The sequence below is a fragment of the Vidua chalybeata genome, chromosome 13, assembly GCF_026979565.1.
Source record: "Vidua chalybeata isolate OUT-0048 chromosome 13, bVidCha1 merged haplotype, whole genome shotgun sequence".
Taxonomy (NCBI): Eukaryota; Metazoa; Chordata; class Aves; order Passeriformes; family Viduidae; genus Vidua; species Vidua chalybeata.
Window position 1 is genome coordinate 6,665,815 of NC_071542.1, and position 18,308 is coordinate 6,684,122.

At 39.4% G+C, this 18,308-nt stretch overlaps 1 protein-coding gene across 6 annotated transcripts in view; it reads right to left on the reverse strand.

Annotated features, from left to right (window-relative positions):
- Positions 1–18,308, reverse strand: part of RNF111 (ring finger protein 111) — a 44,753-nt gene that overhangs the window by 8,359 nt on the left and 18,086 nt on the right. For 4 of the 6 annotated variants that reach the window (XM_053954605.1, XM_053954604.1, XM_053954602.1 and 1 more), the window contains exons 3-10: positions 16,437–16,563; positions 14,579–14,742; positions 11,736–11,933; positions 10,556–10,875; positions 9,474–9,723; positions 7,385–7,736; positions 4,828–4,953; positions 4,049–4,175 (exon numbers count right to left, since the gene is read on the reverse strand). In XM_053954605.1, the coding sequence (XP_053810580.1) occupies positions 4,049–4,175; positions 4,828–4,953; positions 7,385–7,736; positions 9,474–9,723; positions 10,556–10,875; positions 11,736–11,933; positions 14,579–14,742; positions 16,437–16,563 (1,664 nt within the window). The remainder of the gene's footprint in view (positions 1–4,048; positions 4,176–4,827; positions 4,954–7,384; positions 7,737–9,473; positions 9,724–10,555; positions 10,876–11,735; positions 11,934–14,578; positions 14,743–16,436; positions 16,564–18,308) is intronic. The other 2 variants (XM_053954603.1, XM_053954601.1) reach the window with 1 other exon arrangement.

Genomic DNA, 18,308 nt, shown 5'->3' on the forward strand with positions numbered 1-18,308 from the left:
CTTTTATTCTACCAACCAAGAACAGTAATTCATGTTTGTATTAAGAAAAAAACTAGAAGCTTTTTCTTAAAAATGCAATTCTATTTGATTAATAGAGTTAATCAAGGCTATTTCAAACCTGAAGTTCTTCTTGAACTACTCTTACTGTAGTTACATCAAGTTACAGCCTTAAGTGCTCAGGTATTATACAGAAACTTGTTGGCTTTTGGGGTACAGAACAGCTGCATCTCTTAGAGCTGCAACACCGGTATGACTACACTCTGAGCAATATTATTCTGACCAGCACACAACTACCATGATGTGCTGGGACCTACTGGCTTATACCTCCAAATCCCCAAGGATTTTCACAACTAAGTGTAAAGACAGCCTCAAACACTCTGAATCAACCCACAGGTAAAGGAACAAAGCAGTAAGACTCTCCAACAGAAGAAAAAGAGGGCACAGCATATTGAAAGCTAGATGTGAAACACCTGAAAGAGTTTAAGGTACCATAAGAAACTTTAGGTTTGCTTGGGGTTTTTGTTGTTGTTTTTGGGTGGGTTTTTTTTTGGGGGGGGGGGTTGTCTTTTCTTAAAATATGATCCAAAGATCTCCCTCAGACCAAGAAGCTGCAGGTTCCCAGATAAATTAAGGAGTCTTTTCAAGGTTTGCATCAACTCCAGAGATAATTATTACACCATACTTAACAAACTACACCACTCCTCACTCCTGAAATTCACATTCAACAGGACATAATTCAAAAGGACAGAAGCAGCTGGAGTCAAGAGTCTGGGACACCATACCCCATAATAAATTACAGGAACTGCCATCCTTCCCACTCTGATGTGGCAAACAGTGCTAGAACCCCAAGTCAGAAAGCCTTTCATTAACAGTGCCAAAGGAGCAGCCAAAGGAGCAGCCAAAGGAACCCAGAGTAAACAGAAATAGAAGTGGCACCTAACAACAAACACTGGTATCAGAGAAGAACAGAGGAACAGATAAAAAGCCTTTGTGTCCTGCATCCTTCTTTTCCAATGTTCCATTAGTTATGCCATGCACTGATCTCAATTCTCCCTAAAAATGATCAGTTAGCACAATGGGTATTTGTCTAAAATAGATTTCATTCAACAGCTCTTTCCTCAGCACATACATGGCCTTAAAACAGTAACAAACACAAAGTCTAAGCCATGGTCACAAAGTAATTATATGAAATCAAGGAGGGAAGCAGCCTGACCTTTGGATACATACACATGAAGAAAGCTCTTCCTAATTGCTTTTAATCTAGGACTCCTCCTGAAACAACACTTAAACAGGTAGACGTTTCTTCAACCAAACTAGTAGAACAGGAGATTTTGTTTCCCCAACCCTCTATTTGGACTGTCAAAGCTGCTGAACAGTGATTATCTTCCCGCACATCTTTATCATTTTGTCTCCCTGAGGATTAAAACTGCAGTCTGCATTCCAGCACTGAGTAGATGAAGATTTGGTTATCTGCATCTAATTAAAGTCAGAAACTGATACAGAGTACTAATGTCATTAAAGCTCAAATAATCCATTATGTCCTTTACAGTCTGGAAAGAGTTTCAGTACTCCACATAAAAAAGGCACACTGCCAATTGTGCTGCAAGCCATTTCACAAAGTGGATTCAATACTAATGAAATTCCTAGTTGAGCAACTGGATCAGTTACTTTAAAGACAGCTCCTTCTCAAAAAAAAGAACAGTTATGATATCTGCATCAAAAATGTGACTCATGAAATCTCTATTTAGCACCCTCTGTATTTGAAGAAGAAAGCACTCCTAAGAACATCAACGACTTTGCAGAGGGACTCTAATCACAGTTCAGCCTCTCCTCCTCCACCCCATTCCTAAAGTTACAAAGAAAAAAACAGGTGGCAGGTGCAAATAATCTGTTGCCTAAAACAGCACATTTGTTTAAAATTTAGTCAAGTTTGTTGATGAAAAACTTCACTGACTACTTGCTCTCTATTCAAAATAAGTTTTGCTGACAGATCCGCTGTACCCTCACACACGAGAACAAAACCTGCGGCTTTCTTTATTGCTATAGAAGGGGTAGAATCATCAAAAGGCATTTGTAATGCTTTGAACTCGTTGTATATATAACTTCTAGCAGAGCTCTAACCTGTCTTCATGTTATTCTAGTGTGTGAACACACTTTAAATTAGTCAAAGACTCTACACAACTTCAAAGGCACAGCGCTCGATCTGAGCACAGCAAGGTTCAACCAGATCCCAAACACTCAAGCAAGTGCTGCTTAGAGCACTCTGCTCATGATCAAAAATGCTGTCACTGCACTGTGTACAAGGCCTCAAAACACAAACTTCAGTTTCACTCAGCCCCTCATTAATTACTGTTATGAGGATCAAATATCCCCACACAAACACTTGCACAAATTTCCGTAGACTTAAAGATCCTCATTTCATCTGCCACTTTTACCAATTAGAAACTGCAGTTGCCAAGCAGAAGGACATACATCCCTAAAATATTTTTCACACACTCAGGAAATATTTCTGAATATTCTCTATCATAGCTTTCTTCTCCTCTACAGCTAAAAAGATGAAGAAGCATGGGGTCCCAACTATTTGCTCACATAACCTTTTAGCTGTAGGAATACCCCAATTAAAATTAAAATACAGCTAAAAGTTTCTCATCACAATGTAATATAAGGATCATCTGAGCTCCTGAATTTCTAGAAACTTCACTGTGGTAACCGAAGTAAATCTCACAGATTACTTATTAGCCCTGATAAAAAATGAGCTAAAAAACAGGCACAGATTTAACTTGTTGCCTCCTAACACAACTACGGTTCCCTGAACTATTAGGAGGGAATCTAAAGCAGCTGATGTTATCTGTTACAGTACAACACATTAAATAAATACAAGAGTGTAAAGCCATCTTTCATCCACTTGAAAAAGCAAACAACTAACTGAAGAATGCAGAAAAACTTAATTTGAAGAGATGATGCACAGGAGAAGGCTATGCATTAAAAATCTCACTGGCTACACTAAAATACCAAATTCTACAGACTGCTTTAGAAAGTCTCTCCTAAGTATGTCAGCAGCACCCATGAATGACCAACCCTCATTTATCAGGGAGGTACTTAAGGATCATAATATTTGGTAGTTAAAGAGTGAGGAACAAGCAATGCAAGACCAGACTGGAGACAGTTACTACAGTTCAGGCCCCAAATGTCAATTCAGGCTACTAACAGAGGAATTTTGAAAGGATGAAACTTGCAGGGTTTTTTTCATTATAATTTAAGCATACATTTACAGATGAACTCACAATTTTGATTAGATTAACTAGCTTTAAGAGGATTAAACATTCTTGCTTGACCACACAGAAACACTAAATATACTCAAACTGAATTTATTTCTCTGCGAATTTTCATTAAACAAAATTAAGAAAAAATTTAACTTAACCTATAAGCATTCTTTCAAAAATAATATTCTGTAACAAGAGTAAAAATATGCTGGTTTGTTTTGGTTTTCTACTGCAGATTAAAAAAAAATTATCTGTAACGGGGTGTGACCTTACTTACTGAAGATAACACTTCATGCTACAAAATTATATACTTGATCACACAGAATTGTGTGATGAATAATAAAAGGTTGATGAATAATAAATATTATTTGAAAACAATCAAATCTCTAGATGGAATTCTAGTTGTGTGTATGCACACCTTAAAAAGAAAGAATCAGTGCTAATTCTCAGGCATTGGGTAGAAAGTTGGTACTTTTAACATTCCAAAACTCAATCTAAACTTTGAAAATCAGATGCAGAGGGTCAATGCATTGCAATGCAAGTGACAATTTAATTCAAATATATTTCATTTTACAAGAGCTGAAGTTAGAAATGTAGATATCCCTATACTGTCCCCTCTTACTACACAATGGGCCTGTTCAGGCTCCCTTGCTGGGAGTAACACATGGAGAGACAGTGAAATATTTTCAGTTAAGCACTTTGCAGCAATGTACACACATCCATTTTCCTTACAAACAAAATCAAAATGACAAATTATCATAATTTTCCATAAGCTATCTCCTTACCATTAGAGGAAGAGCTCCTATTTGCAAGTGATGCAGTCGAGGAGGTGCATGGTAGTGGGCCAAGTGAGGATGCAAGGGCCCTGGAGGGTAAGTAGCTGCAGTCACACCAGCTTCAATTCCTAGTTCCCTGTCACATGAATGAAAGTGGCATTACAGCAAAGGAACAGCTTGCCTCCTGGGTACAATCCCACTGCTTTGGAGAGCCTACAACATAGTACAGCTACAACACAGTTTAAGGAAGTTTTTTTTTTTTTACCCATATTTAAACTTTGCTGAAGAATCTTCCTATCATAACTAAGTTATTTGTAAAACAGCTGTGAAGATTTAGTAGGATAAAAATCTAGACAACTCCACATTTACTGAGCCCAGTAATATTATCCATGTGGAGTCTTCCCTGCAGCACATGCTGTGGGAACAGCAGTTGTCATGCATGCACCAGTTCACTTATGGCCAAAAGTATTTTTTTAAATAATTAATATATTGTGGAACATAATTGCATGCTTCATAAGTGGGCCTGATGCAATTGTAAATAAGTTCAAACAAAGAGGGGAGAAAATATACTAGTCTGTACTACAAAACCTTAAAAACCATTAGAAATGTATTTAAGATATTGAGTACTCCAAATAATATCTCAAAGCCATATCGGCATCTACAGACTTTAAACCACAGGTGCGTGCAGCAGCTTTTAAAACTACAGCCGGCATTATCAGCACTGTGATCAGCACATTATGGTCTCCTGTCCAGAGTCCCAAGGGCTCAAACAGTGTCTGACTGCTCACCAGGCAGATCTCTCCGGAGCTTGTCGAGGATGGGAAGACATAGTCTGAGGCACATGGATGTGATGCCCGTGACCATAATTAGGATGCATTCTGTGAGGATGCGGAGGAGGCCGCTCATGAGCACGTCTATAATGACAAAGAACAGCCACAGTTAATTTCACATATTTTTTAGGATGAAGAAACCAACACCCCATAACCAAAATGTTACAGACCAAATGCCTTTAAAATAACTCACCATGGAGTATTTTAATTTCTACTTTAGATATATAAGTTATCAATCAATTTAAGCACAGATTTCATATTCAAAACCAAACCAGCTTCAGCTACAGTGACCTGCCCTTCACTTGGTAGTCATGACTACAGAGACTGAGAAACTGTTTAATCTAACCTCAAAGGGCAGGTAGGAAATGGAGGGCCACATGACAGTCATGCTCAGATTCAGTGTCATTCACAGCTCTGCTGCAGATTACTTCTAATAAAACTATACTAGCAAGAGTAATTAGGGGAAACTTAATATTCTAATCAGAGGACATTATTCTTGAAACATGTTTGCATCATAGCTCAGGTAAACAGGGCACACAGTTTTTATCCATGCCAGCTGGTACAGAACAACTATGGAATTGAAAAAAACACTTAACTCCTGCTGATTGATTTCTGTTACTTTTCCACTTCCCATTTTACCTCCTTTACCACAGAAAGAAATGGATTAGGATTTTTTCCATTGCTTTCATTGCAAAAAAGATGGTTTATGATTCAACCTAAAAACTTGGATTATAGCAAAAGCAATATACGTTCTCCAGGTTTAGTACCACCTTAAACTACCTGACAAAGCAGACTAGACATTTTCTAAATGTACACGTCTAGAGAGGCAAAAACTTAAGAGCAAACTACTCTAATCACTGTAAAGTGACACCTCTCCAGAGAAATCTGTCAAGCTGGCATAAATTATGTGAAAACTGTTCATTTTTTGCACTGGTACAGACTAACATGGGAACAGACATATCAGCAGAACATACTTGTAGTCTCACTTCCTTTCAGTTTATCAAGTAACTATGGGGAAAAAATCCAGAATAATACAATTTAATTTAAAAAAACAAAACAAAACAAACATAGCAAAACAATTTCCATAGTTTCATGAAACCTCATCATGTAGACTCATTTTCCCTAAACTAAGTCTTAATCTAAAAGAAACATCTTTAATTTATAGAAATAATGTATAAATGTGAAACTCCTAGGCTGTCCATCCTATGAGCTTTATGGGTGGGTAATTAGACAAAAAATAAACAGAAAGCCCTTATGTTATACAGATGCACAGCACCTTGCTACATGACAGTGCATATAAGATTGATTTTGCACATAATTTGAATGAGAACTAGAGGGGTAAAAAAAAAAAGACCAAGGGCAGAACAATTATATAGAGTTACAAACCAAACTATAAGAAGAGAAATATCACTGAGCAAACCGACACTGTCTGACCAAGACTGGTGACTTCAGAGAGAATGTCAAGGAAGAACTTACTATCAAGATTTGCCTACAATTTCCTATACATGTTCATATTTCTATACAAATTCACTAAGCTGCAGAATTGCCAATATTCACAACCCTAATCCCCAAACTGGAAAATGTCCAGATCTGATAAGACAGCTAGCACAATTATTTTTTCCTAAAATGCTACCTTGCTGTCTAACAGCCACTGGCTTCTCTGTCACGTGCCATTTGTGGGCAGTTACTGCCTATAGATACTTAACCTGGAAACTGCCTCAAAAGCTGCAGTTAAAGCAGAATCCTCTTTAAGCATTAACTTCTAAATGAGTTTCAAGTTTGTTATGAGTCAAATTTCTATAACAAAGTTAGGAGCAATAACTAGAGAGCTCATTCATGAAATTCTCTTAGATATTTAAACACATTACCTGCAGAATTAAAACAAGCTCAGCTAATCTGTGAATATGAAGCTACTACTGACCTGCTATCTATTGATACTAGTATCAACACTCTAGTTAAGCAACAGTAGTAGCATGTCTTAGTAGCTACATTGCAACATTGATCACATTCTCAGTCTCCTCTTGTAAAGCAAAAGGCATAATAAAGATATGTAAGTATCTAATCTGTATTAAACCCAGTATATGGTTCCTTATGATAATTTGTTCATTTTATTTTAAAGTATTGGTTATAAAAAAAGAATCTTAACTGCATCAAGGCAAAACATACTGTCAAGAGACATTTGACCAGAGTTTACAATGTACTCTCCGGGCTGTGGAAATTGAAAAGGAATTCCTGCTTATTATCCAGAGTAATGGGCAAGAGAAACAAGCTCCTCTTATCTTCCATGCCCCCTTCATGCCTTACCTGGAGAGACTATTGAGAGATGTAACAGAGCAGGGTCAGTCCTAATGCACGTGTGACTGTGACCATTTGTAAAGACACCTCTTACCATGGTTCAACACTAACAGTTCCTAACCATGCAATTAACAGTTTGAGATTCACATGCAACATTTTACAAACCTGAGGGAAATTAATTATATGTTTAGATATTGTTCTGAGTACATTTGTGACATACGTTGGGTGTTGCATCATTCTTCTTCTCTGGACCTCCATCCTCTGGATCACTTCATGAGGATGTAGCCTCTGTGCTGGAGGTGCTGTAGCAGGGATGTGATGGGATATTGGCTGGTGTGTTGCAGGGAGATGCTGTGGTATTGGAGCAGCTGCATTGGCTAAGGGATGAGTTGGTGGTGGAGGTGGAACAGGATGAGAAGATGCATGAGAGGAGATTGAAGGATGAAAGGGATGCACTGGATGAGGGATAACATAATCCACTTGAGGTGGAGGTTGTGGCTGTGGAGGAGGATTTCCATGAGAGTGAGGACATGCAGAAGCTTGATGGTGAAGAGGTCTGGTCAAGGAAGCATCTGCAATGAAAACATAAGGTGCTTTTAATTTGGTCAATTGCAAGCTTTGACTTGAATTTATTTTAAGAAGTATTGTCACACAGGCATTTCAGAATTATTACATCAGTTTAAACAGTAGCAACATGGGAATACGTGTTTATGCAACTTTTAAATAAAGTGATTCTAGAAGTATACCCTACAAGAAATCTGCATTTTCTGCAGCCAAAAGCATTCTGTTTTCTAATACTGGCAAAAAGAAGAAGAAAAAAAAATCTGTGTAATACCAACTGGAAAAGGTACATAGAAAGGTCTGGGTTGGAAGGGACTTCAAAGATCACCTTGTTCCAAGCCCCTGCCATGGACAGGGACACCTTAACACCTTCAACTAGATAAGGCTGCTCCAAGCCATGTCCAGCCTGGCCCTGAACACTTGCAGGGAAGGGGCAAACACAGCTTCTCTGGACAAGTTGTGCCAGAGCCTCACCACCCTCACAGGGAGAATTTCTTTGTTAAACCCAATCTATATCTACTCTCTTCCAGTTTAAACCCATTCCCCCAGTCCTACCACCACATGCCCTTCTCAAAGGTCCCACTTCAGCTCTCCTGGAGCTCCTTTAGGCACTGGAACGTGCTATAAGGACTCCCCAGAGCCTTCTCTTTGCCAGATTGAACGATTCTAACCCTCTTGGCCTGTCCTTGGAGCAGAGATGCTCCAGCCCTCTGAGCACCTTCACCTCCACAGACTCACTCCAACAGGCTTGTCCTTCTTGTGCTGAGGAGCCCAAACCTGAAGCCCTATTCCAGGTGGGGTCTCTTGAGGGAGGAGTAAGAGGACAGAATCCCCTTCCCATATTACTTTACATTTGTTGTTTAATTTTTAAAAGTTTAATACCCGTCTTTCTGGGTTCACTATTCTATTTAGACAATAAAATTAAAAAAAAAAAAAAAATCACAATTAAATAAATGATTCTGCTAAAGCAGATCTCAGTGGGGGGATGGGACAAGGGACCAACCAAGGAAAATGAAATAAAAAGCCAGTGCTAGAATACAAAGAAGATGAAAAATATTTTAATAGCAAATCCAGTTTTGAAGTCCAATGTTATTATGGTCACTTATAAGAAAATATTTTACCTTTACCCTGGTCCTGTTCAAAGCCCCTAACTGTTTAAATTATTTCTAAATCTGTGTTTACTAGGCCAGCTCTAGGATCAACGTGAGCAGGCTGGAGCGTACCCCTGCTGCCAGGGCAGCGTGTCAGCAGTACTCACAGGGAGAATGCATGCACGGGCTCAGCAGTACTCACAGGGAGAATGCATGCACGGGCTCAGCAGTACTCACAGGGAGAATGCATGCACGGGCTCAGCAGTACTCACAGGGAGAATGCATGCACGGGCTCAGCAGTACTCACAGGGAGAATGCATGCACGGGCTCAGCAGTACTCACAGGGAGAATGCATGCACGGGCTCAGCAGTACTCACAGGGAGAATGCATGCACGGGCTCAGCAGTACTCACAGGGAGAATGCATGCACTCAGTCAGCAGTACTCACAGGGAGAATGCATGCACTCAGTCAGCAGTACTCACAGGGAGAATGCATGCACTCAGTCAGCAGTACTCACAGGGAGAATGCATGCACTCAGTCAGCAGTACTCACAGGGAGAATGCATGCACTCAGTCAGCAGTACTCACAGGGAGAATGCATGCACTCAGTCAGCAGTACTCACAGGGAGAATGCATGCACTCAGTCAGCAGTACTCACAGGGAGAATGCATGTAGTGGCGGCAGGACGAGAGCGAGGCCTGGGGCGGCGGCTGCGGCTGTGCCACGATGCCCGAGCCGTACCCGTCTATGGCCAGCGCCTGGCTGGGCCCGGCGCCCGCCTGGTGCCCGTAGAGCGCCGTGCGCGACGAAGAGCCAGGACAGCACGGGTCAAAAGCCGACGTTCCGTGGAAAGCACCGCTGCCGTGGCTTCTGATACCACTGCTGCTCAAGTCTACTGGCAATGCCTGCTGCAGAAACAAACCAGCTTTTTTCAAGCCACTCTTTAGACACTGAAAGCAAGCCACATTCAAACATCAGATTTTAAAAAAGAAAAAATAAATACTACCACAAGCAACTGGGATCTGAATTTTGAAGTTGTATGGCTTGACTCCGGAATATTTTTTAAATATAGTTAACACTTCTTATTCCCTAAATTCATTAATCTGGTGAGAGAATAACTTCCCTACATGAGATTCTGTAAAAACCAACCAAACAAAACACCCCAAAAGCCCCCACCACCCCCAAAACAAACTAAAAACCTCAACTAAAACCCCTACAATTGATAAGTTAGATTGATAGTTCTGCATACTGTAACTTCACACGGTACTGTTCTTTCCTATGACTGTATTGTTTTACATCTGTGATTTAATTACTGAAAAAGTCCTAAAATCAATGCTTTTAGAGGAGCAACTCTTTTATACTTTTCATATACAGAACATTAGACTTGATATTTTTCTTCCCTCAAAGCAGCTCAGTGATTTGCATTGCAAAACTACTATGATGGGCAGAATATTTCAAGGTAATTATGTTAGGTTTGCTTTGCAGCCACTCATCTTACAGCCATTAAGAGGTCAGCTGTCAATGATTACTTGAAGGATTATGTCTTTCTATAAAATTTCAGGGTTTTGTATTCATGTATATTACAGCTGAATTTTCCCTTTTAGTTCCCTTCTATAATGCCTGATGCAGAGCAAGAGAGTAATTTATAATTCAGCATCCTTATCCTATTCTCTCCTATCTGGAACAACTTGAAATCCCAAGTCACAAGGTGTGACTGTGAGTCACAAGGATTAAACATGCCTGCTCGTGGTAACTGGTGCCAGAACTGCTGCTTGCTCCACACGGGGCGGGCACAGGAGGAGGCCTTTCCACAGGGCAGCTGGAGTCACTGAAGGAAGGAGACAGTGGGACAGCTGGGTGAGGGTTGTGGTGGTGATGGTGGTGATGCTGGAAGTGGTGGCCATGCTGCTGGAAGCAGCTTGTATGTGGGTGTCCCAATGCATGATGAGTCTGTGAAGGTCCTCCACAGGGAGAATGCTGGGGGCAGCACGATGGTAGCCTTGGCATGGCCGGAGGGCCAGTTTCCAGTGTTGAATTAGATGCAGCTCTTCTTATTTCATCTTGAAGACAAAGTTAATATTGAAGTGAAAGAAATTAGTAAAGCTGATCACTATAAAGCAGTGTCTTAAACAGAAACAATGCACCCCGTACCTCACAATTAAGTATTTAACCAATTGAAAACCAGAGCTAGACTATAACAAAGCAAACTAGATACAAAAAGTAATATTTAGCTATACCTGCCAAATGAACCTAAACTGAATGGTTCAGGTGGAAGTACTCATGGCAACTACTGGAGGACACGAACTGACACTTGCCTTATTCTACAAATTTAAGGCACGTCATCAGCAGGGAAAGGAAGAAAAATTGTTCCTGTGGTCAGTGTGCAGAGACCTTAAATTCCTGTCCAGCTGTGGCCCACTCAGGTTAATTGTCCCTCAGCACACTTGCAGACAGGGCAGCTTTGTTTCAGTGATGTCATGAGTGCTCTCTGTATATACAGCTCTATTCAGGTCTGTATAAATGTGCTCCCAGGGGGTTATCCACAGCAGGAGATATACTCAAGGAATCCAGATACATCCTTCACTTCCTTACAACACACATTGAAATAACACCTCTGTAACACACTGAAACGAGAGGCTTAATTCCCAGTGAACTACATTCCACCTCCTCAAAAAGCAAGGATGTGGTTTGTTCTGTATAACCAAATCATTCCAACAGGCACAAGTAGAAGGCTCCAGCAAATTTCCTGTATCTTTATGGAGAAATCAGTGGTCTTTTTCAGATTCCTGTCCTCTCAGTTTACTACTGTTAGGTTCAGTACTAGAAGTTCACATGGCATTTAATTTAGAGAATGCTGATTAACTTCCTCTACCTCCCTTGTACTCAGAGGCAACACAACAGCTCAAAGCTTATTCTGTACCTCCAGTTGAAGTGCCAGCAGTGCTGCCACTGGGGAGACTGGGAGTGGTCTCTGGTGCTGCAGGGGGCTGGCTGGTGGAGACATTGGCAGCTGCATCAGAGGCCTGCTCTGAGGTAGATGTACTGGAGCTGGAAGTGGAAGCAGAACTCACGACCTGCGGCTCCACTCGCGCTGATGTGGTTGGCACAACTGTCGGCTCTGGGGAAATAAAAAAAGCTTTTATGTTCTTTAAGCTTTAAAAGTTGCTGAGGTTTTTTTTATTGTTGTTACTGCTTTTGAACTATTTTACAAGACATTCTCAATTCTGGCCTTGCCAGAAGCTAAGAAAGTCAGAACACAAAAACCTGACAAGCTTGTGTGTGGAAAGAAAATGAAAATTATCTTTTTTTTCCTCTCATGTGTTTTTTATCTACTCAAGTCTTAATAATTAACATAAAATCAATTCTCAACCAAATCTGACATTTAAGTTTTATTTACTGTATAAAAAAACCCCTACTATAGAAGAGATTAAATTACTTCAGTACTTTATAATAAAAACGCTTGCTGGTATCCTCCATTAATCCACAGGCAAACTACTCTATGATTAAGTATTATCCTTATAACTTTCTACTGTCTATGGAGAACAGAAAAACTTTTCAATCACTCACCAGGAACAGCATAACATCTAAACTAGCAGTACTACTTTACAAACTTCAATCATTCCAGATGCACAGTACTAAAGGCTTTAGCAAGATAAGCTTGGTTTCTAGTCTCAACACATGCTAAAAGCAGATTATCAATATCTGAGACTTCTCTTAAAGGTAGACACCTGTTCATATTACATATTGCAAAGCCAACAGTGAGCAGTATATCTGGAAATCCAAAGCACTTGATGAGTCTTGTCTTTTACTAGATAATTGTAAACAAGTTAAAATTTAAAACTATACTTGGTGGCATAATTAGAATTTAGTTTTGAAAAAGACTTTGACTATAAGTTTGAAATTTTTCTTAAGTAATGAAAGGTAATGACATGACTAAGAATATAAGATACCATAAAAGGGAAGATTATCAGAAACAGCTCAAGTTTTTTTAGTAAAAACATCTGCAGGGATATCAGGGGAGGAAAAGAGCATCAAAAAACTTAAAATACTTCCTTTACACAAAGTCTCAAAATAAAATATGAGTAGTTTTCAAGATTTCTCTCTATATCTAGTAGGAGTATCAGCAACTTAGTGAGCAAAGGAATAAATGTATCTTCTCTCTCACAAATCTTCCAACTCATCACATTAAAAAAACATGACCTGATATCTACATTCAAATTCCTCTTACTTTTAATGTGGCCTTCCAATATACTAATTTTATTTACTTTATGGACAATGTTTTGGGTGAAAGAGCAACTTTACAGAACATGTATAGCCTACAATGAGAAGTGATCAGCCAGTGCTCAGGCCAGTGGCCACCTTGAGTTCCCTCAGGCTCAGGTTCCCCACCAGCCCTTACAGACACTTCTGATTCTCCCCTGCCCAAAGCAGTGAAAAACAGGGAGCTTGGTCCATTGTCAACTACAAGCTAAGAGAAACTGAATTTCTTAACACACTGCCCAGACATTAGCCCAGGAAGATAGAAGGGGTTAGGATCCTTATGCTCAGGGAAGCAGCCAGCCAAGTTTTAAGACCAGTATCTTTGATGAAATAGGTAAAGTTGGGATAAACTGCACAGCTGCCTTTTACAGGGTTAATTCAGAAGTCTGATCATTTAACACCACTTCATGTGTGAAATTTGATGCATAAACCCAAAAATAGTATAGTCCTTAAATCCTGGAAGATTCATCTTGGGCATTTCCTCTAGAAGGCAGCAGAAACAGCCAGTCTTTAACACACATTACGGAAGTGTATTTTAAAAATAACTTGGTTTCTGAAGACAAGACTAAATTCTGTAATAGAAATTTTAAGAGTAAATTAAATCAACAGAAACCTACACTGCACCCCTTCAACAACAGAGCTGTTGGAATATTTCACAGTAAATCCCTAAAAAAAAAAAAAGAATCTGTACATCAACTCATCCTCTACCTTAAAAGCCATTAACCAACCAAAATTATTCTCAAGCCTTTCTGACTCTCCATCCTGCCCCAAAACCCATGACAACTTGAAGAGTTAGATATTGCATGATAGTAAGCTTGCAATGTACTCAGGGACAGAACCACAACAGGACAAAACTTCTGTTCACATTACAAATAACATGCACCCAAGAAATTCCCAAAGCCACTACTATCTGCAATATTAATGTGCAAAAACATACATGAGCTTCAGTTTTTCCTTCTCCCAATTTTTTGATAATTGATAAGTTTCTCTTATGATCTTCAGCAGGAATAGACTTATTAAGTGTCAGCAGGTTTTAATGTTAGGAACAAATGAAAGGTTACAGCTTCAGAAACCTAACACACTTTACTAGTTTAGGGTTGGGTTTTTTTTCTTTTTTTAAAAGTTATTTTTACTTCAAGGCCTGAAAGAACAGTCACTATTCCAAAGCAAAGGCAATGATAGACTTTCCTTTTATAGTGCTACATTGAAGTGCATATTTTTCAAGAAGTAGTTCCAACCTGTTCTGTAATTTCTGCCTGGTGAGTCAGCCCTCAGACACACACCCAAGGCAGCTTTGGAAGAAAAACTGCATCTTTAGATCTAAAAGACCCATAGAAAATGGCTAAACTAAGTTTTGAAAGGAAGGGCACAAGAGGATTTTCTGACAGGCTTGGAAATCAGATATTCTCATAGAAGGGTACCTTCTATCTGATGCAATTAACTCCAGTGCCCTTACACTGCCCATCCTGCTCCTGGAGAGATTTCTCTGACAATGGAACTTACCATCTTCATCCACGGTGAGGTCCACGACTTCGGCTGCGTTCTGCCTCAGGGGCTGGATGACGGTGGAGATCCTGCTGCGGGAGCGCTGCTCCGGCGGCCGGGCAGCGTGCGAGCTGGAGCTCGGTCCCCAGTGCGATCTCGAGTGGCCGAGCGCAGAACGAGACCTTAACAGAGGGAACACCTTAGCTACTGGCCTGCATTTGGCCATCACTGATCTCTTCTCCTCCTGTCTGAGGAGGTACTCCTAGCTAGGAGATTTTTTACTATTAGAAAAGCATTTTATTACACTGAGGTATCCCGTGACTCCACTTTCACCAAACACACTTAAAAACACTATTGCAGCCTTTACCAGAGAACATAACAAATGCTCAGCATGGAGAGTTTAAAGGTCTTTAAACCACATCCCATGTACATGCAGCTATCTTTAAAAAAAAAAAAGAAAAAAAAAAGAAAAAAAAATCACTCTGAAACCCTACAGCCATGGCCAGGCAGCAATTATAGCTGAAGTTGTTTTAGCTTTGTAAACAGTAATTGAAGAGTCTCCAAATCCTATACTACTCCTGTGCAGTCTGAAACAACAGGTCTATAAATGATGACAGACCTATGAAGACAATAAAAATTTATAAACATTAAGTACTTCTGCATGTTAACCTGTGACAGAGTACTTTCAGAGGATAATTTTTATACTTCAAATTTCCAAAATGTCTTGGCTGTGCAAAATCTCTGGACCTTTCCCTCTAATATTATTTTGCTCCCTCTCTTCAGAGAACAACCACAGCTTTCTGTGATACTTAAACTAAAATGCAATGTGGCTTGAGGAGATCCTAAGCCTGTAACCATACCTAAGGAAAGGGATGGGTTTATCTCTGTATTATAACATGTAGCACCCATTCTGTTCAGTTTAGCCATGCAAACCCTGACACTCAAGACAATGATCCTTGGAGTGTGTATTCCCTTTGAAGCATACAGTCTTTAATTGAGGGAACAATATTTTTACAGTCTCATATTTACCATTGCACTCCCAAAAAACTTTGACTCTCCAGTATTTACATAAATTATGTGGCTCTTATTTTCCAATTTGGAAAAACAATGTACTCAGACTTCAGAAATTCAGAAGAGGAAAATGTGAAGAAAAGGGAATGACTTCACTAAAAACAAACAAAACCCACTGCACAAATCACCATGGAGCTACTGCTGTTTTGGCTGTAGCACTGCAGAAGGTGAGGGAAGAAAGAATTAATTTTTTCAAGTCTTAAGACTATTACAGAAAATACATCTTATGATGCTAGGAATATACAAAGCTGTTTATTTTTTACAAGCATCTAGCTTTAGGTAGGTTTGAATTTGAAGTTTTCTTCAAGGAACTCCACTTTAATAAATTCGGTAAAATCTGAAAATATGGAACAAAACTTCCAGAGATTCTTGGAAGAACGGGAAAGCATATACAGCAGCAGCAGCTTCAAAAAAGTAGGCTGCTTTCCTGAGAAATGCTCAGCTAATCCCTAGATAGTCAACTCAGCCTACACATGCTCTCTCTAGGATCTCACTGTGTAGCTTTGCTTCCCCCAAATTCTGCACATCAATCACACTAATACAGCCACCTCAACTCCAGATGAGTTCAATTCTAAAGCTTTGGCAAACCTGTGCTTTGGTTTTTTTGTCATTACTTTGTTTGGGGATTTAGGATTGGGGTTGTTATTGATTGGGTTTTCTTTTGTTTGGTTTTTTTAATAAAAAATGCGTACTGTGCATTCTGGTTAGCAGTGACATTACCTTATGGGCTTTTAATGGCACAAAGCATCATGACAAACCCAGAGACAAGCAAAACTTTATTAATACAAAGAGGTGCAGATCTCACCTGTAGTTTTCACCAACTGTAACAATCTCCACTTCACTGTCTGTTGAGGTAACATTTATTTCTTCGTTAGCAGTGACTTGGGGAGTGGAGGATGCTTCAATCACCACAACATCTTCATCAATACTTCCTGGTGAGGAAAAAGGAAGAAGAAAGTTTCTATGCTTCATTTATACTTCATTCACCAACTGTCATTTTAAGAGATTATTTTTCATAGATTTAAAATATGTAGGCAGAGAATTCCATGGTGTATGTCAAAACCTTAGGTACAACTGTCAAATACACAACCTAATTATGAAAGGGAGCAATTCTGCTGTAAATACTGAAGCAAAAGGAAGGAAGGAGACAGAAGACAGTGTGGGATAGGTATGCAAGCTTGCATTACAAGCATTGAAAACAATTGCAGTGAATTTTATTATCTGTAACACCAACAAAATTCAGTCATTTAATATAAAAACAGAACAAACTTACAAGCTAGCAAAGCAGTAGTGGTTTGTTACCACTAATAGCTTTTAAAAAAATGTTTTTATAGGTATCAGTCTCACAGCTAAACATTGACAACAGAAGAAAAATGATCCACCAACTAGTTTATACTTGCAACAAAATTAATCTCTTGGTGTTTATAAACACCTTTGTATCTAGACTTTTTGTGGCATTCACAATCTCTACTACACAGAGGAAGATAAAATTAAACTAAGAATGATAAAAAACAGCAACCAAAACCCCACAAAAGAGACAAGGTTACTTAAGAAACAACTTCCACTTCAGGAATAACAGTTACAGTTCCAGCCTAGCAAGCAGACACACGAAATACTTCTATAGAGCTGCAACACTAGCAGTGACAAGTCTGAGTTATCTACAAGACTTAAATTGAGCTATGGATTATTCACTGAGCACAAAAGAACTAAAAAACGAGCTGTATAGCTTAGAAATCACTAACTATCGCTTTGGTTTCTGCAAATTGCCTCAAGGAAGTGCCTGAAGAATTTGGTCTCATTCAAGACAATACTTCCATCCTGTATGCACTGACTGTTCTCAGCTGCTTTACCCAGTTACATGTGGGAAAGATTACTCATTTTTATCAGTTTCTCTGCTTTGAAAAAAGCCCAAACTGCATTACCTATTTCCCAACAGCCTTTGTTTCTGACCATACTTATCTCAGAAAGATTGCTGGCTAAAGATGTAAAGAGTGATGCTTCCAAACACCGATACTAATAAAACTCTAGCAATTGGAATCAGTGTGGAACAAAATTAGGTCTCAGAACTTGCATGAAAATTTTGGGGAATAGTGCACATACTGCGAAGTCTAAAAAACAAAAGAACATTCCAAAACTGAAAATACCAAAAGGCCAATTACTGGGAGTGAAAGGCAGCAGCTAAAGCCATCAGCACATTCAGAGGAATGTAAACTTTGTGCCTATCGGGGCAAGCAAGCAACAGCTTCCTTACACAAAACTATCTCAGCTGCTGTCAGACAAAACCACCCGGCCAAGCAGCTGGGGAAAGGTCCCTGAGAAAACCCCCCAGCTCTTCCTTCTATCTTCCAAAGCTGCACTTCTCTGAAATATAAAAAATTTGAGAGCACTCCTCAGAGGCCACACGTCCTCAGGCTCAGTATTTATTCAAATTTACAAGAGGTGCAAAAGTAGAAAGATTTAGGCTTAAGTATGATTTTGTCACTTTAGAAAAACAAGTTCTCCTTGAGGACAGAATAATCTACCATGTAGATCTATACTGAAATTCACCCAGTGTGCACCTCTACTGAAATTTTGACCCAAGCTTAGCTCATGAAAACCAAAGGGAATTCTGAACTGAATATTTACACAATTCAGACACCTTTGTCAATGTTCAAAAGCTCATTTTATTCAATCATTT